At 31.3% G+C, this 20,385-nt stretch overlaps 1 protein-coding gene across 1 annotated transcript; it reads right to left on the bottom strand.

Moving 5' to 3' along the window:
* Window positions 1–1,709: 1,709 nt before the first annotated feature.
* Window positions 1,710–20,073, bottom strand: LOC129216101 (inositol hexakisphosphate kinase 1-like). The gene is made up of 6 exons (XM_054850255.1): window positions 20,014–20,073; window positions 18,418–18,544; window positions 14,243–14,384; window positions 12,183–12,367; window positions 5,802–5,977; window positions 1,710–4,553 (listed from the first exon to the last, which is right to left on the bottom strand). The coding sequence occupies exons 1-6, from the start codon at window positions 20,071–20,073 to the stop codon at window positions 4,428–4,430; spliced, it is 816 nt and encodes a 271-aa protein (XP_054706230.1). The 3' UTR covers window positions 1,710–4,427.
* Between the last annotated feature and the right edge of the window lie 312 nt (window positions 20,074–20,385).

Genomic DNA, 20,385 nt, shown 5'->3' with positions numbered 1-20,385 from the left:
ACAGCATAAGAAAACAAAATATTTCTCAAAACATATTTTGAAATTTTTTGTAGTGATATTGTTTCAAGAAGAATGTTATTGAGGTTGTTTTTTTCTTTTTTTTGGAAAAAAACATACAGCTGTAATACATAAAATGAGTATAGTATTTTGGTTATATTAGTGTTATTTGCACTAAACTAAATTAGGTAAAAACTAAAAATTTCTTCCTTTTTACATGTTTTTTGTTCAACTAAACTAAAAAACTCTAGTTTAGTAGTCAAAATCCAAATTATGAGTTTTTTTAAACATTAAGTAGACTATAAAGATTAATTTCATATTTATTTCCTGAATTGGATTTCTAAATGCTTCGAACATATATTTATGTTATTATTATTATTTTTAAATATCTAGACTCATTTATGAGATTAACCAGAAATATTCAAGAAAACTAATTTATTAATTATCACTATATTTTTCTGTTCATTTTCTTACAAGTAAAGAAACAATTTAAGTAAAGGTTTAATGAACATATTTAAGTACAAGGACAGTGTTTTTAATTCAATCAAAATTCTGGCATTTGCAATAAATAAACTTTTAATATTATTTGTTTTCTTGAGCTTTAACCCCTTAATTGCCGTTGACTGCTATAGCAGTTAGAGCAAGCCCATGATCGCTGCATTGCCCACTGCTATTGCTGATTTTCCTGTTACTTCTCAGTTGATTGATTTTTTTGTATTGAAACAATAGATTTAGAGCGTTTCATAAGCATAGCATCATTAGAAGGGACTGATGGGAATAAATTGAGCTACTGAAAATTTTTTCAGCAACAATAAAGTTAGTGGCTGAATAGTTGCACAAAAACAACACCGACTAAGGCAACGATATACTTAAACCTACAAACTTTGTTGAATTATTCAAGTCCACTTGGTAATTTTTAAAAATTGTGGCTGGTAAGTAATTTTAAGAAAACATTGCTGGAATCAGCGCTGTAGTTGAGGGGAAAGTGGGGGGTCCATGAAATATATATATATATATATATATATATATATATATATATATATATATATATATAAAATATTTTCTTCCACCTTTTCTTTCGATGAGCTCCCCGAAATATCCCCCCACTCCTCCCTCCCCCGGCTACAGCAGTAGCTAGAGTCATATTGTAAAGAAAATAACACAACAATTCTACCATCTTCTACAATTGAAAATATACAACTAAGAATATAAAAGTAAAACAGAAAAGTTTTTCCTTTTGAGACATTGTTGATCCATGCATGTAAGCAATTTTTTTGGGGTCTTATTTGTTAAATGGCTACAGGCAATTTCAAATATTTATTGGTTTACACAGTGAAATCCCATTACAACAAATACCAATACCATGAAATATGCGTTTCAATGAAATAAATTTTCAGTCCCAGTTTAACTGCCATTACATTGCCTAAAATTCCATCGCAACAAAATTTGGGTTGCAACCAAGAAAATTTGCGATCCCTTGAAGTTTGCTGTAACAGGATTTCACTGTAGCTATAAATTGAAAGCATTTGAAACTATTGAAAATAAATGCATTAATGCACATACATATTCAGTTATATACATAGAGAAAAACTATTATTATTTATGTATCATACATTAGATTTTTCCCTTATGGGAACGTCCAGTAAAAGTAATACATAGTATTTAGTTAACTTTAACTGTATTTCCTCTAAAGGAAAAAGCACAGCTAACACCTCATTTTTGTTAGATCTATTCTATGATTTATAGGAATAATTTGATTACTTGTTAGTAGACACTGGTTAAAAATAGACTTTTTTTTTGCATTTAATGAATGAAACCTATTGAACCAATTAAAAATTGAGTTTCGTTAAAAACAATCATTTCAATTCCAGAAGGAAGTTTAAGAATATTATTGCTGCAAAAACTTAAAAACTATATTGAAAAACGGATTTTCAATTGTTAAGAGAAAAGAAATTTCACACCGAATTCTAAATAAATAAAATCTTTTTTCTTAGTTTTATGTATAGAAAGCAACATTACACAAAACAATAAAACTTTTCGCTTTTAAAATCATTCATAACAAGTATTTCTATGTTACAAACTCAAAGCATAAATAAAAATTAAATTTCCTGACAGCATCAATAAACCTGAAAATATTAAATGAGAATCCTTATAAATAAATAAATGACAAATATATGATTATAAATATACGTTGATAACACATAATTTTACACATAACAGTCATTCTAATACTTCTAAGCTGTCAAAAGATAATCACTCCATTCAAAAGCATAAATAAGCACAATTAATGCAACAACACTTAAAATATTAATTTTAAAACAGTTTTATTTAGATTCCGCCCCAGAAAAACTTAAAATATAAACCATTTGATTAAAAAATATCACTCATGATTTAGGAAACATGAAATTTTATCACCTTCAACACCCAACACAATACAAACAAATATGTTTCACAATTTTTATATTCAAATGTGCCTAAAAATATAGATGATTTAGAAAACATCTTCACAAAATGTTTAATGCTGCATTTAACAATCGAAACAAAATTTTAAGAAATTCATTCATCTGAACTGCATACAAATTCACCTAAACAAAACAGGTTAAGGCAATAAAAGTATTTAAAACATAATACTGACATACCATGAATTATCACAATCGTAAATGCATATAAAGATATGGTACAGGACCTGGATTTTTTCTCTCCAAAGCCATTCACACCTCATTTTTTTCAACATTTAGTTGTTAAATGCCACTCAAAATGCTAATTAGTAGTTTTTAAAAAGTTAATTAAAGATGAAAAATGTGATTTAACCTTTCTCCACAGAAACTTTTCTAAATTCTCACGTTTTTTGAAAAACAAAAGATTGATTTTTGTCATAAACTCGATAAATTCAACATATATACAGTGCATTTTGACATTCACACTGTAACAGGAGCATAAGAATCATTCATTCACTGACTAAAAACTTTTGTAAAATCTTACGAAATTGTTTCATATAAATGACAAAATTAAAAAATTGACAATGCAATGGATTGAATTTTTTTTTTGAAGAAGGGTGACAAATTGTAATGGTAACAACAATCCGAGGTGAAATGCAAAAGGAAACTGCTATTATAGCTGAAGAATTGTTCAAAATTTTAAACTTTTCTGCTCAAAACTTGCAAATTAAACACATTTTTTTAAAAATACTATTCAAATTGTTAAAATTGTATTAAATGCAAAATAGCATGAATGAAGTAGCATAGCATACAAAATACATTGTTTTGCTCAAAAGTAAAGCACAGAATCTTCTCTTAATTTTTTATAATGATGGCAACGCAACAGGAGAAAGATTAATCATACGTATTGAGCCTTTTACTATTATAAATAGAGAATAATTTATGTTGGGCACATTAACATCAAGTTAATTATTACTTTTAGGCTACAAAATAAGAATAAAGGATTCAAAAAGTAATTAAAAAATAATAGATAAATAGATAAATCTTTCATAAAAATGACACATCATTTATTTCTTAGATTGTAAGTATGTTATGTCATTTCTACATTTATTTTGAAAATAAAGGTTAAGTTTTACTATCTAATCTAGATTCACTCTTAATATGAAAATGGAGGGGGGGGGGGGGCTTCATAGCTAACATATAAATTGTAATTTGGAACAAAAAATAAAAATAGATTCTTAAATCTAACATTTTGAGAATGAATATTAGAAATATATAACTAAGCATAAATGGAATTGGATCTGGGGAAAAATATGTGATTAAGCTTTGAAGAAACTGTTCCGATAATTCATGTCAGCTGAAGCTTTACCAAAAATGATAAGCAACGATTCTTCAAAAATGTAACAATTAATGCCCTGAAATATGGATAATGAAAAATATTTTATGTAAAAACCTTTCATTTAGAGTGGCACCAAAATGAGGTATGAACGGTTAGTTACTTTTTTTTAAGCTTCAGTAAACTGACTATTCTCCTTTTTCTTGAATGATTTCTAAATGAGCTATGAGATTCTCTAATCCAAATAAGTACCCTTCATCTGGTCCATTGTGCACAACTGGAGAATCAGGCATACGACCATGAGTAGAATGCGCAAAATCAATCATACACAGATCTACGAGAGGAAAAAAAAATCATTTTCATCTACACATTCACCAGGAAAACATCCTTTAAATTTGTTTATATCACTAGAAGCTGAGCATGAATCACAACGTTTGCAACAAGCTAGAGATTCTTCAACATCTTTTTCCTTTTTGGGCACATTACCGTTGTCATGTAATGGCGAACTTCTTTGTTTTTCATTCTTGTTATTTTGTAAGCATAATTTCTCACAGCTATAAATAATTAAAAGCGAGCTAGTAAAAAAACGGAATGTACTTAAAGTTTGGACCACAGAATGCAGCTTACGTATCTTTTTTAGCAAGCTAGCAATTACATCATATCGCAGATGAATACCGTCTTGTAAGAAATTCACCAAAGTTTTGTGAAATCCATCTATAGTTTAAGCTACGTCCATAATATTTATTGTGACACATAAATCTGCCAGAGTCCTGGTGATAAACCTGTAGGGACACAGACAAAGGGTCCAAAATTAGTTATCTTTAAACAAAAAATAATATAAACTGAAAATATGACATTAGAAAATTGCATCTTGATAAATTACATATTTTCTTTAATATTCTTGACTTAAGTTTCCAAAAGTTTTTGCAGAGGAGAAATCGCGAACCGCGCCCAAATTCAAAAAAATGGCCTACAATTGCATTTTTTACGACTCAACATTTGATGTTTTTTTTCTGCAGCCCAGTCTGTAATGCAGTCTGTGAGTTGGCAGGTTATTTCAGTCTAAAGGCCAGTCGGCGCAAGTCTGAAAGCCATGCCTCTGAAAGCACATTGCAAAAAAAAAAAAAGCCATGGAGGAAAATAGAGGGAATGTAAATGCTAAATGCGTGGTTATGGAACAGGATAAAGCATTTTTTTAAACACCTAATTTTTCTCTTTTTCTTTTTTTCTTTTTTTAAAGCTGTTTTCACAGTAAAAACTGAAGGAAATTTATCAAATAGCTTTCCGTTACCGTCCTCAGTCTCGGCAAGACGGAAATCCGTCTTGAGATGAAAAGTCTTGCACCCATGAGTTTTAGGTATAAGCTCCCGTTTATTCGCTTGCAGTGTAGCAGTTGATGCGTTCCGCTCATTGCTATTCAATGTAATGAATTTTCGGTACTTATGCAATTCTTTTACACTGTATGTTTCATTTTTTGGGTTTTCAACCATAAGATGGAGTTTGCACTGCTGATGAGTACTGGTTCCACCATTTAAGTTTTAATTTCCATTTACTTTTGTACATTGCTGTTACAATTCTGTTCTATTTCATTCTCTGGGGTGCTGCTTTACTTAGCTTAATTGGTTGGTTGCTTTTGCGCACCTTCAGGCTTTGGGTTTGGTATTTTTGTAACTTTCAATTTGTTTATATATTTATTATATATACATTTGAAAATCATGTTTTGCTATTTGAATTACAATGTGTGTTGAATATTGATTTTCCCTGAAGTTTTCAAACTTAACAAAAACTTGTTTTAAAACTTTACATTGTCTCTCTCTAAGTCAAAGTATATATACAATTTGATCAATGTGGCCTGCAAGCCTTCCATAATACAAAAAATTTAGAACTTTATCAAAATAGAGTTGAAGACCACTGCATCAGAAGGATAAGAAATGTACCATGACTAACAATACAAGGCAAAACATTTTCCTACAAAATAAGCAAAAAATGCAACAGTTCCTTTTTTAGGAGAAAAAATCATTCAAACCCACCTGCATACCGTTTATTCTTACACCCAGTACAGCAGTGGTAGAAGATGCTGCTTTAGCTGTATGTGAGTGTCTCTTTGCCAGAGAAGCATCATCTCCATATTGCCTTGTTCCCATTTTGAGGTCTAAAATGCAGGGAAACTCAAATTTTGATACACGGTTTTCCAGCATGATGTATTCTGCAAAATAACCTTGTTATTAATTTCAAAAGGATTAGTTCAAAAAAAATATGTACAAATTAAAAAAATATTCTCATTTTACCACAATTATCATATTTTTTAAAGTTTAGTTTTCACTAGGACTAAACATGGAAATACAATTATAGGTGTACAATGAAAAAATTAAAAAACAAACACATTAAACATATACAGTAAAACCTCGCTACAAACGTTATCCGATACAACGATAATCCCTCTACTGGGATAATGTTTCATGGTTCCGGTGAACTCGCATAAGAATTAATGTTATTGTCCTCTCAATATTGCTATATTATCTACAGCAATAAACCCCTGCAAAACATTTTTTTTTAAATTTCAAACCCCCCTTTATCACAATAATTTGGTTTTCAAATAATGAAAAATATCCTATGTTATCAACTGTTGCCCTTTTTATTCTGTTTTTTCTGACCAAAGAAGACTTACTGTTTATTGTGTACTTATTCCTTTTCACCACTGTAAGAATTATTAAAAATGTTTCATACCCATTTTTGACCTTCAAAGTTTTAGTAAGAACAGCAGACAAATCATATTCACAAAATGCTCAAGGAATCCAACAACATGGTGATAATAAACAGGATTGTAGTACAACAAATTAAAAATTCCTTTTTTAAATCTATAATAAATGAACTCATTCCTAGGACATTAGAATGACATGAAATTTGAGGACAAACTTTAAAAGACGTACCTTCATTATTTAAATAATTAAATTTAGTTCAAGGATGTTATTTTGTACCTTTAAGTATGCTTAAATTAGAACTACAAATTAAATTTGTGGAATGTTAATATAACATTTAAAAATAATTTAAGTATATTTGAGAAACTAATGGGGACACACCAAAAGAGTGACTTTCTGGTTCGTTAAAGAATTTTGTAGGAAAATATAAATGATCGCTTTAATAGGAATGAAATAAGATCGGAAAATTTATTTCTAACTATTAAAAAAAAGAAGAAAAAATCTAAACCAAACAATCCTTGTGTTAGGCTCCTGGGTCATAATGTTGTTAGGATTTTGGAGAATCACCCAAATACATTTATACCTAGGTAGTGCATATACTATAATATTAAAATGAAAAAACCCGATTGTATTCCCAAAATATGTAGTCCATAGATATAACACAATATATCCCTCTATAACAATATATTTCTTTGGTCCCCAAAATATTGTTGTAGCAGCAAGGCTTTACTGTATAACAAAGCAGAATTAATGAGAACAGGTACAAAATACAGTAACCTCTCATCACATCGTGCCTCAATTAACACTCATCCGGAAAGATCATGCTTTTTTTTCCTCCCGAAAAATTATATTTTTACAAAAATATTGGCTTACAATTGATATCACAGAAGAAAAAAATAGTTATATTTCTCTACCAAAGCATATAGAAAACTAGAATGTTTTCTATACTCTTGATTTGACACAATTTAAGCTGCACCTTTTGATTCACATTCCTTCATAAAGCAATAGAAATAATTTTATCTTTTAAAAATTGATTTTAAAAGAATAATTGAGAAGCTAATTTAAAAGAAAATCATTATAATATTATAAAATACTAATCTTCTTGTAAGTGCAAATGTGTCAATTTGTACACCAATTAAAATATTACTTTTTATGACCTCAGTTATATTATGCTTTCGGATATACAGTCGGACCCTGATTTAATGAACCTCTTTTTAACAAATTTCGCGATTTAGTGAATTTTTCTGTTTCCTCAGCTAAAATAAAGGCAAAAACCCCTATTTACCGAATAATAAACCCCAAAATAACAAATTATTTTAAAAGTCGGAAAAAAAAATTTTTTTTTGTTAATTTGAGTTAGAAAACGTTGGATTGTTTTCCAAATGGCTAAACCGATATTGTCTGAAGCAGAAAAAGACTTTTCTTGGAATCTGCAATTTTTGACGGGCGAGGGAGAAACCAATGAATAGCGATTCTGATGCAGAAAGCAATAATGAAACTCCCATTAAAACTTACTTTTTCAAATGCTTTACATGGCCTGGAAACTAAAAACATACCTCATGCAGCAGGCTGTAAATGACACAGCATTTTCTTCCCTCCAAATGTCGAAAAAGAACTATTTCGCTTCAAATATCAAGGAAATTATAAAATATCTGCTACACAGTACTTTAAAATTTCAAATTAACTAGAGTAATAAGTCAGGTAATGCTGGGTAAAAAAAACTACACTTTCTAATTATGGATATTTTTGCACAGTTGCTTATTAGGGCTTTTAGATCAGCTAAGTGCAATTTTTTAAAAACAAATTTCACACCCCGATATTACGAATGACCCTGATTTAACGTATAAAAGTTTTGGTCCTGATGAATTCGTTAAATCGGGGTCCAACTGTATTTTGCGTTTTTGCAGTCTCCTGATATGCACAATGTAATGAGGGGTTACTGTACCATATTTTTTGGGAGATAAGCTGAACCAGCATATACATTACACTAGACAAAAAATCACTATCACATACTTGTTCCTTATAGCTATCAAGTTTTGAATCTCTTAAAGCACAATAAATTTAAATATTGATTTAAATCATCATAATTTTGTTACTATCTGGCTCTGCTGTGTCGGAGATTCCAGAGTCACTATTTTGGTTCTCAATTCTGGCTTCTTTACACCTAACAGTTATAGTTTAACATTTAATTGAAATATATGGAAAAGACTCCTAATTTGCTGCCTTTTTATTGGGTTTCCTCCTCATTCATACTTCAGAACAGTGGCGCACAAAGAAATTTCTCAAAGGGGAGGGGGTCAGGATCGTAGGTCCACCATTTTCATAGCATGCTCCAACATGCATCTAAACATTTTTTTTTATTTTATCGAATTTCGGGAACAAAAAACTTTTTGTAAGAAAATTAAATAATTACTTAGCATTAGTTAATAAAATTAATTTATGAATTAAATACACCAGACATATACATAATTAAAACACCAGAAAGCGCAAGAATGAATGTATCTCCTTTTCTCATTGTTAAAAACAAAAACAGCAAAGCAAAATCATCATTCTAGAACAATTTATATTCACATACAGTTCAAACTTGTTGGGGAAGATAGATAGAAAATATTTTTTTTTTCATTTACAGTCGAACCTGTTTATCCCGAACCTGCTAATCTCGAAAACCTGTCTATCTCGAAATTTTTTAATTTCCCTGCATTTTCTGCCAAAATTTAATGTATTTTCCATGTTTATCTCGAAAAAAAAATCCCGAATACCTTTATATCTCGAATTCCACCAATGCTGACATTTTCGAATTCAAAGCCCAGCAATCTTCAAAACAGCAAACAACTTTCCTTCTACACAGAAACAGTAGCACTATTCTCAAGGGCAGGGGAAAAAAAGGAGAAATGCACCTAGGTATTTTTTTCAGGAAGAGACTAACGAAAGGACAGTCATTTCGAGCACTTTCTCGGAAGCAGAGCAGAGAGCAGAGAATGGGACAGTGGGGAGAGGGCTGGGCTTGACAGATTTGACATGTGGGGCGACTTTTTCAAGTTCATAGTTGAAGGTCATTCAAATTAAAACCTGTTTCATTATCTGTTATCTGGTTTAGGTACTGATCCGTGAGTGATCTTTTGCTTGAAGTTGTGATTGCATAGAAAACCGAGATGATAGGCGTGAAAAGAAAGCTAAAGATTTTTTCCAATGATGAAAAAGTGGAATTTTTAGAATTTTTGGACGGCAATCCATTAATGAAGAAAAATGAAATTGACGCCAAGTTAAGTATGTACAATAGGGCAAGATGGGTTTTCAGCCATTGCCAACCTCAAGAGAGGATATTCAGGGGTCTGTCCAGGATTTTTCACAGGGTCCGTTTTTTTGTGAAAAATCAAATAATTTTGTGAAAAATGAATTAATTTTGTGAAAAATCAAAAAATTTCGCAAAAAAAAAAAATTGTTAAAACGAAATTTTAGATTTAGAGATGGCACAAACTGCATCAATTAAACTTAAAGTTGAGTGTTTTCCTCTTCTACGTCGAGAAAATCATTCTGGATTTTTTTTCTGATATTTGGCGGGGGGGGGGGGGGGGGGGGGGGCATCGCTCTTTCAAGTATCAATATTTATCTACCATTCTACATTATGTTAAATTATACCAGATATATTTCTGTACAGTATTTAAAATAATTGTAACAAAAATATAAATAAATAAAATAAAATTCAGAAAAGGGTTCAGCATTCAACTTTTTGACCCAAGACACTCTTAAAAAGCACAGAATTTCGTTTAAAACTTTTTTTTTTAACAAAAATAAAAAGATATTTCAATTGTTTACCTCTTACCAAAGCGTAATAATCATCAAAAATTCGAAAAATCGGATTCCATAGCGGATGCAAAGAGATCGCAATTCTCAAAGTGAAGGCATCAAAAGCATAGAAAGGGCTTGTAAAAGAAATATTTTTGATAAAATTATTTTAAAATTGCATTTTAGAGTCCTATGATAAACATATCATTAATATCTGTGGACACAGTTGACCCAAAAAATAAAATAAAATAAACCATCTATTCAGCATTTTATTTTTTGACTCATAACAGAAAATGGAATTTTGCTTTAAAAACTTGAAATGAGAGTTCTAACAGAAATTAAGAGACTTTTCATTTATTTGAATCCTAATAAAGAGAAGTTAGCTTGAAAATAGAACAAAATATGATTATCATATCGGATGTTAAAAGATTGCATTTTTCAAAATGTAGACATCTAAAGAAAAAAAAAACGGTAATTAAAAGAGTTTATTTAAAGTTAATCATCCTTGTTAGCATCGAAAAATCAAAACTCATATAATTTTCCCCAAAATAACAATTAAACATAGCACCGGGCATCGTAAAAACGCAAATATTGACAAGCTGGCAAAATGATGAGAATATTTTCTAATCAAGTCATCATAAAGGTTCAACACAAGACGCTAAGTGGTGATAATTTTGAAGATGGTAACCCTATCTGAAGCAATCATATTTTTTCCTCACCCTTACTATCCCTTTGCAGTTCTAAGTTCATTTCGCAGATATATATTATTATTGTTTATTAAATTATGAGCGGAGAAAAGTGCTTACCAATGCCTTTTCAGAAAAGTTTACAACAACACCGCTGCTAATTAGCTGTGATAAAACAAACAAACAACGATTATATTTATTTGGCAGTAGCAATAATTTATCGCTTGCAGGAGCATCGCAAGAGTGCCGATTTTTTTCTTTCAAAATTAGCTGATTTTGTATAAGCTGATCCCTCTAATTTGACTTCAAAAAAGGTTCCAAAAATTATCGGTTTATACACAGAAATATGCGTTATTTTGTTTTCAGATTTGCTCTTTCAATAAACAATTTGTGAAAGATCCGATCTTGTTTATCAGAGTTTTGTGAAGAGTCCGTTTTGTTTGATCGGGATTTTGTGAAAGGTCCGTTTTGGTTGATCGGATTTTTGTGAAGGGTCCGTTAACGGACCCAAATATCCTCTGGCCAGACCCCTGATATTTGAATCTAAAAAAAATCAGGCACCGAAAAACAATAAAAGCCTACATATTTTGCTTGCAAAAGGTATGCTTAAAATTTCATTACTGACAAAAAGATTCCTTAAACTTGCAATAAAGTGCTTAGTATAAAATAGTAGAATAAATACCTAACAAAACTATTACGGAAGAATTTTAATATTTCGCATGTTTAGTCCTTGGTATAAAATTCAAAAATTTTCATCATCAGATTCCAAATTTCAATAAGTCTCTCAAAACCTCCGTGTCTCAGAACCTCTTTATCTCGAATTTTTTTTCATCCCGTGAAATTCGAGATAGACAGGTTCGACTGTATTAAATCTGTAATTACTGTTACCTTTGCTTGTAATTATTTTATGTACCACATACACAGGATAGTTGTACCACATACTCAGTTAAAAAAACTCAAGGGCCATTGGAGGAGTCCAGATCCTCTGAACCCTCCCCTTGTGTGCTCTACTGCTGCAGAATTAGCATATAAGTTATGGTCATTAGAACTAAACTTTTAAACATGTATAAGCTGTGGCTTATGTCCTCCAAAATACTAAATAAATGATAATCTAAGATATGTTATTAAAAACAAAAACAAAATGTAGAAACAAAGGTATTATTTTATTTTAGTCTTATACTGCTTCAAGTTGCAAAAAAAAAAAAAGAAAAAAAAAGTGGTAACATTAGGGAAAAATTACTTTGAAGAATCTTGGAAGATGAATTCCTGAGTTTTTTCATTTGTTCTTTGTGACAACGCAAAACCCAAGGATTAAGAAGTGTACCATTTTGAGATTTACTGTTATTGCACTTTTCAAATGTCTGCTTTACATCATCATAAGTCAAACTTTCGATTTCAATATCTCCTGATTGGCACAATTTGATTCTAAAGAGCAAAACAAAAAATATGTAAAAAATCATACCAGGCAAAAAATACATCTTTACTAAAAATTATAGTCATGGAAAAAAAAAGAGTTATGCTAATAATTACAGATACAAGTTAATAAAACTAAAAAATGTTGGAATGCAGATGTTAAAATATTAAACAGATAAGAGATCTTAAGGTAAAAATAAAAAACAAACTAGATACAGTCCTCTAACCATCCTTCCTCAACTACATCAATGCTTATAACATGAAAAATATTGCATTCATTTTTTAGGTCAGAATTGTTTAACCAATTTTCATGAAATTTACTTCAAATTTTCTCAAAAATGATTAAATAAGCACTAAAAGAGGTACATATTATGTAACGTAAGAAAGTTTCTTTTTTTTTTAAATAATGATGGCAATTACCAAGCAGCAAATAACTCTTTTCACTCCAAGGTCCCACATACCTACCACTATTTGTGGTGTAACCAGTTGGATATGACCATGGAGAAAGCTCTGATTTTTTTATCCAGACCAGAAGGCGAGCAATTGGGGCGAGGGCTTAGTGACCACAAGCATATTTAACATCCCCCAGTCACCATTAATGAAGATGCTGGATCTTCGACCGGCTAGGATTGAACCCAGAGCAACAAATAACAAGAGCCACATAGACAAGTTCCTACATCTATACAGTGTTGTCACCTTAGAAATTATATTTTAAAGATGATTTCAAATACAAAATTTCATCAGCACATTGTTGATTCTCCATTTGCAAATAATTATTTTTATAGTGTGGCTCTAATAAGTTGAGTACCTTGCTAATGTTTACCTCATTTTGGGGTGTTCAGTGAAAAAATCTGATGTGGATACACTACTTCCTTTTACATCTATCAAATAATCCATGTTTTTGAATAATTTAAAAAAAGCTGTGTGGAACGTATATAAAGAACGAAATTACAATATAATAGTGCCTTAGAGTAAGCATGGAAGCACTTTAAGTATTTATACACCCCTAGTTTATCGCGAACCAATGCAAAAAAGCAATTTACAGAGATTTTTTCCCTTGATATCGACAACTTTAACATGATTCAATGGATAACTCTAAACATTGCCAATAACGCCAAATTGAAACCAGATTTGAAAAATATATTTCTCCACCAAATTTATCGCCAACTTGGCAACCAAAAGCTTGGCGATATATTGCCAAGTGGTTGCCAAGTTATAACACCACTTAAGTTTGCATTGAATTAATTTTTCCCCCAAAAATCAATTCCCCCCCCCCCCCCCGATTTTCCCCAAAAAGGTGTAAAACAACTCTTTTTGAAACATCCAAATACAACCAAAAGGAGAGGTGCACAACTAGATCCCACTAGGAGTCTACATACCAACTTTCTAGGGCATACCTTTTTTGAGTAATAAGCAATACATACAGATGTCACAAGAAAACTCATAATTAACCTGGGGATTGTCAAAAGGATACTTTGAACCTTCATACATTCTTAGGTACATATGCATGTGCGGTTGGGCCTAGAAAACCACTCAACATTCATTGTGGGGTAAGCAAAATGGAAACTTAGGCCAATATTTGAGTGAACATTTTTTAGCGATTACCATATTTCCTTTACTGTGTAAAAAGGATGCTATTGGCATGGATACGAGTTGAAATACTTTTGAAAGTCTACTGCAAAAGCAACCCAACTTGGCACCAATTACCCTCCCTAAAAAGTGGTTAACATTGTCCCAAAGTCAAAGTTCAACTTTGCGGTGCCACACTATAGATTACATTTAAAATGAATTAAAAAACAATGCAGGATCTCTAGCATCCTTCTATTTAAAATTTAACCAAAAATATATTGCAGTAGTTATATCATGAAATAACATTGAATATTGTACCTATGCTTATACTTCTTCTCATTGTCTGAGAAGGAACTTTTACGAGCAGTTTTACTGGGAGATAATTTGTACGTTGGTGGTAAGTAGGTTGTCAGATCTATGTATCCATCAAGAGCTTCGGAAAATGTCACTTCTAAAATTCCTGAAACAATAAAAATAAATTATATACAGTAAAACCTGTAAAGTTGAATGCTATTTTCAGGTACAGAATTAGATCTACATCATATAATTCAACCTCTATAAGTTGACCACTAAAGTAGTTCACTGCAAGAGGTCAACTTACACAGGTTTCACTGTATGTGTAAATACAATTTAATCAAAAGGAATTTTCTCTGCTTAGCATTTATCAAAGATCTTTTCCAATCGAGCAAATGGGAATAAAACGAGAAGAGGGTCTTGAGATAGAGAGGGTATCCTTATATATTATTTCTGTAGCCTGTTTTTGGTTTCTATGCCAGATTTTCCTCAATTCTTGATCAATTTCTTTGATTTACACTTTATTTTAAAGCTTATGGTGCTGGCTACTGACGAAAAATAGACCCACGGTCTAAAAATTGTTTTTTTCAGCCGAAAAACCTGTTTTAAAGAACCAGAATGAGGTTTTCGGTTAAACTTATAACTTTAACTTGCACTATGACCGACAGAGCTGAATAGCTTGATTGGCAGAGCGTTCTCCTCGTAACCAGGAGAATGAGCGTTCGGGCCCACGTCCGGACAATCTGCATCAAAAAATTAGAGAAATATCGCGCATTGCATGAACACTTAATGAAGAGTATAACAAATATGAGGGAATAGAATAAATGAGAAGAAAATGCTACTTGCTGTTATGAAAACTTGATGCGACTTTGTGCTAAATTGCTTCTGAATTGTACGTTTTTCTTTTTTTTAAAGCTTTGGCTCTGGTAAGAAAATTAAAGCATAATGTAAGCGAAAATATAAGTAACAGGTTTAAGATTTCATACTATAATAGAATTGTTTTTTGTTCAGAAAAAAATAAATCGTATATTGAAATATATATTCTTCTAATGAGTTTTTTACTCTTTGTACAAATAAAAAAAAATACCATCTCAATTTGAAGGGTAAAATATATATTTTTTCTACTTTTTGCAAAAAAAAAAAAAAAAAGGCTTATCACATTTTTACTACATTCGAAAAGCTACGCTTAAAATAGAGCATAGTTCAATTTATTTTGTATTTTAACCGTGCTGTTAAATGATGAACATGTGCTGCCATCTAAGTCATAACGGTTCAAGCAGCCTGCGGTAACGAATTGCAAAAATTTTCAAAAATAAAAACATTTCTCTTCAATATCTTATCTTATATATTGTTCCCTTCTCATTTTAAAACTTATCAGGCTGGCTAATGATGAAAAATAGACTTACGGTCGAAAAATCAATTTTTTGAAAACGCCCCTTGCTGTTTGAAAACCTTGATGCAGCCTGTAGTTCTTATGCATATTTTTTTTTTTTTGCAAAGTTCTAATGCAGTTTTCCAATTTTTTACGTCGCTTTCGGCAAAAAAAAACCTTGTGTGTGTGTTCATATTTTAATAAAGCTTAAAAGCACTGGAATTAATTGTTTGGTTAAATTGATAAGTTTTTTTCAGTAGAGCGTTCGGCTATAAACTATATGAACTTCGGGCAAGCTAGGGCTCTTCGACATAATATCAAATTTATATTAGTATTACGCATTACATGTACTCATAACATACACACGTAAAAAAATAAATGAAGTGGGAATGCTACTTGGTGTTTCGACTCCGTTATGCAAGCTACAGTTATCATTAAGATAAGTTGACTGTTAATCGAAGGGTGTTCTTCATTTTTTTAACGCTCTGACTACATTCAGATCACTCAGCATAATATAAGCATAAAAAAGTATTAGATTTACCTAAAGGAAGTCCTTTTTGTACAGAAAAACATTTTCATTGTATGGTGAAATGTAGATGTTTCTAATAGCAGTGTTCAACCTTTTGTACAAATGAAAAAATACTACGCCAAATTAAAGCTACGAGTTTCACCCAGTAAACCTTTAATTTTTTATTTGCGCAAATACGATATAAAGCATTAAAATTATTATCAACTTCATTAGCAAGAAATCATTTTCTACTCCTCTGCTTTCTGCTGAAAAAAAAAATACATTTTGTCTACGTTCGAAAAATTACACTTAAAAAACGGACTTAGTTCAACTGGTTTTGGTTTTAAATTTTAAGTGTTCGGTTTAAAAAGAAACATGTGCGGGCATTTAAGCCGTAACGGTTAAAGCAACCTTCCGTGTGAAATAGTTCAATATTCAAAAATAAAAACAGTTATTTTCAATCTAATTTATTACTTCTCTAGAATGTTTGTTTCAATCGCTACGTGAGATCTTCGTCATTCTTTAATCAAATTCCATGCTTTACGAAAAATTTTAAATCGTATCATGCTGGTTAATGACAAAACATAGAAGCATGATCTTATTATTATTATTTTTTTTTTTGGCAAAAAGCTTTTTTGCTGTTTTTTTACTACGCATTCCTTCAATGAATAACTTTCGAAAAGGAAGGCGCAATTGCTAGGTTGCTAGGTTTGTTGTGGTGTCGGGCTGTTAATCGACGAATTAGAATGGCGCCAGTTCGAATGGGGAATGAAATGGAAGGCCAAGATGGAAGATGAAATGGCGCCAATTTGAATCCGTGCCAATAAATATCTCTTTAATGTTTCTTTTTTTCCAGTCAGATGCTCACATGGGCAGGACTGTATTTGCCACAACCTGTTTTTTCACATGCACAATTATTGCTTTTTCACGAGTCACTACTCAGCCACACTTTTAATGATATTTAAGTTTGCATTGAAAATATGTACGACCAACAGTTGAGCGATGATCAAACTATCACAACGTTGTATTTAACGAGGTTTTGTTACTGATGTCTTTAAATTACATGCCTTCTCTTCTGCGCTTACTTTTTTTCGGTTCTTCTTCATAATGTTCTTCCTTTGAAATTTTAAAGAAAGAAATGCCTTATAAAGCGATTCGAAGCACAGTGCGGAGTTCCGCACGGGTCGACTAGTAATTATCTATCACATCAGAAGGGTGACAATACAACAAATCCACTCCTGAGTTCATTTCCAACCTCCTCACAAGAAATGTTTTTTGTGATGAATGCACTGAATTTTTGAAACAATACTAAGCCGCAAAAGTTGGCAGGCGTAGACACGGCAAAACATTAAAGACAGAAAATGTAACATGCAAATGGTACTTTTTTACATCTGAGCTCTTTAGAAATTCAAATTAAACTTAAGTTTTTTCTTTATCATTTTCCCCAGCAATATGGGGGGTTTAACCCTGACACCCACCCTTTGGCCACAATCTTGATTCATTAATTCCTATGATGAATATCAAATTAGTTTATTTACAAGTGTCAAACACTGGAAAAGAAAAAGTTATACATTCTCATCATCAATTATTTTCTGTTAATGACTTAAACACGGCATTTTATTTTCACAGTAAGAAGAAGAAAAACACTAGAAACCTTGTTACTGTGTTTTTCTAAATATTATCTGCAATGGCGTATAATCCGCTGGTCCTAAAATCAGCCTGAAGAAGAAAAAAAACTTGATATACTTAGCAGATAGTATGATGGCAAAAAAATAAGTTAATTTTGATTCAATGCACAAATTTAGCAACAAAATTAAAAACTTGATGAAATAATAATATTTATATTTAAGCAATTATGCTAAAAGTCAATAATCAGTACAATCAGTTCAGTGCAAATGAAGACTACTTCTTAGCCAGAAGGGTTGTTTATTTTACATAGTCAGTGTTGCATTAACTGAAAATTTCAGACTACTTTAAATTAACAACCCTACTCAACAGACAAAGAAGTGGTTCCATTAGCGATTTGTCCCATTTAACCATTGGTAGATTTATCATAGTCAAAAAACGAATGCATGCAAAGAAACTCATGTAGCTGAGCATTCAAGGTGGAAGTCATTACTACGTCAACGCCATCTATTAGTGAATCAGGCTGAAAGTTGAGTTTCAATATTCTGGTGTTGAGGAAAAAAAGCACAGCAAATCTATGGCAATGTATAACACGGACCCGCAAAATTATACATTTTTTCGTACATAATCTGCGGATAATGTGCAGGAAAACACGGTTCTCTAAAAGTAAAAGGGCTGAGAAGCTGTACTTACCTTTAAACTCTGCCATAAATTCTTTGAGACTATCTGGTGCTGATTTATAAAAATTAAGTTCTCTTGGAATCAATGGCTTGCAAATAGTATCTTTGTCTAACTGAAGCATAGATGAATGTCCTCCCACCTGAAATATGTTTCAATGAACATATAAAAAAATTCAATACAATTTGAAACAATTAGGATGGAACAGGTTTATTATTAAGAATTCTTCTTAAAAGATCAACCCAGCAATCAGTTTCAAATTCTTATTGGAGTCCAGAGACATAACAGTTTGTCTTAAATGACTTCATTATTGGCAACGTAAGATGTCCTGATTTTATGCTGGGATTTAGTTTTTATCCTGATATTGTCCTAGGTTTAAGTTTTTCGTAAACTTTTTCAAAACTTGTGAATAATCTAGTTAAAAGTGCTAATTTTGATCCGTAAGATGGAACATTTCCTTTAATATCTGATCAAAAGCCATGATTTATTGTAGAGCATAGTATTTTTTTCCAGGTGCTTCATACAAGATTACATACAGGTCATTGAATAAAAGTATTTTTGTACTGTTTACATTTTAGCTGATGGCTTTATTTGCAGGCATTCTTTCATGTACGATGCTGCGACTGTGGAAACAACTTATTAGATAGATAGCGATTGCCGTACTTTTTGCGTAGTTGGGCGTTTACTGTAATTATCTATCCTTCATTAAAATCATGGCAGAATGTTTAAGTATTTACTTCTTTAGCAGCTGTTAAAAAGAGATTGACTAATATCGGGAAAATGTTCACGTTTTCAAATGTTTTTTTCTAAGAAAAAAATCAAGTGAAATTTTCAGAAATTCTGCCTTGCTTATAAGTTGACCCCTAACTTTATTCTCGACTTATACGCAAGTATATACAGTAATCTAATACAATCTATGTTTGAGCAAGATCAGGGCGACTCTGATGGGCTTCAACCTCACAAAGAATGTCCCTGTTTGGCAAATTGTGCCCGACGATTCGGTTAATTTACAGGCAGCAATTAAAAAATTTGGAACTTCATTCAACAAATCGAAAACTCCCTCTCCTTTCAAAACTTATGATCCCTTAATTTTCTGAAAAGAGACGGTTCTGACAAAGTGACCTTTATTGGTGGTGATAAGTATATATTTTTTTTTCTAAATATTAAATTGAGCAGAGTAGACAGGAGACCATGACAGCCTTGTCAGAAACTAGAGACCCGGTCCTGTGAGGGGGGGGGGGGTGCTTGGAGTAGTATAAGATTTGTGGGGGGGGGGGGGGAGGCAGCAGCCAAACTGACAAGGAGCCTGCCTGGCTCTTGGTGGCCCTGCAGTTGGAAGTACTTTTTTCAAATTAAATGCAATTTAAAGAAAAAAAAAGGTTTAAATTTTAAAAAAAATGTACGTACCTTTTTGTAAATACAACTTTTTTTTTAATACATAAAATTTTTATACATAAAATCCCCACCAAAAAAATGTGACATTAAATTTTAAATGTATACATGAAAAAAAAAAATACATTTCAAGTTTTGGCTTTATATTTGAAGAAAAATAATTAGAATGATAGCATTATTTTTCATTAAAATAAGAGTAATTTCAGTAAAATAACTTACCTGATGGATAAAAGGTTCTAATTGTAAAGGTTCATTTGAGCCTCCAGAATCAGCTGCCATGCTCTATGAATCCATGTGCATTTGTTTTCCTTTTTTTATTTAGCATGAATTAAATATTCAGTATCTTGACTGAATGTCCGCAAATTGAAGAAAATAATAGATATGCTCTAAAGAAGGGTAAGATTATATGCAAATTATCCATTAATATCTTTTTCAATACAATCTTCCTTTAGATTATAGGTCAGTAAATATATGACATTCAAGACAATTTTTTACAAATCTGCATTTTCGTATTCGGTGGGAATTATTCCCTTTATATTTGCGTTATTTTTTCGATTTTATGAATTCATTGATTTGAGCATTCTTAAATGA

Source organism: Uloborus diversus, chromosome 2 (genome assembly GCF_026930045.1).
Source record: "Uloborus diversus isolate 005 chromosome 2, Udiv.v.3.1, whole genome shotgun sequence".
NCBI lineage: Eukaryota > Metazoa > Arthropoda > Arachnida > Araneae > Uloboridae > Uloborus > Uloborus diversus.
This window is presented reverse-complemented; position numbering and strand designations above follow the sequence as displayed.

Excerpts from the sequence above, each read along its gene's own strand:
- LOC129216101 (XM_054850255.1), bottom strand. The coding sequence starts at position 20,073 with ATGGCAGCTGATTCTGGAGGCTCAAATGAACCTTTACAATTAGAACCT. Across the intron at positions 14,385-18,417 it reads ATTTATGGCAGAGTTTAAAG|GAATTTTAGAAGTGACATTT; the intron begins GTAAGTACAGCT and ends TTATTGTTTCAG. Across the intron at positions 12,368-14,242 it reads GAGAAGAAGTATAAGCATAG|AATCAAATTGTGCCAATCAG; the intron begins GTACAATATTCA and ends TTTGCTCTTTAG.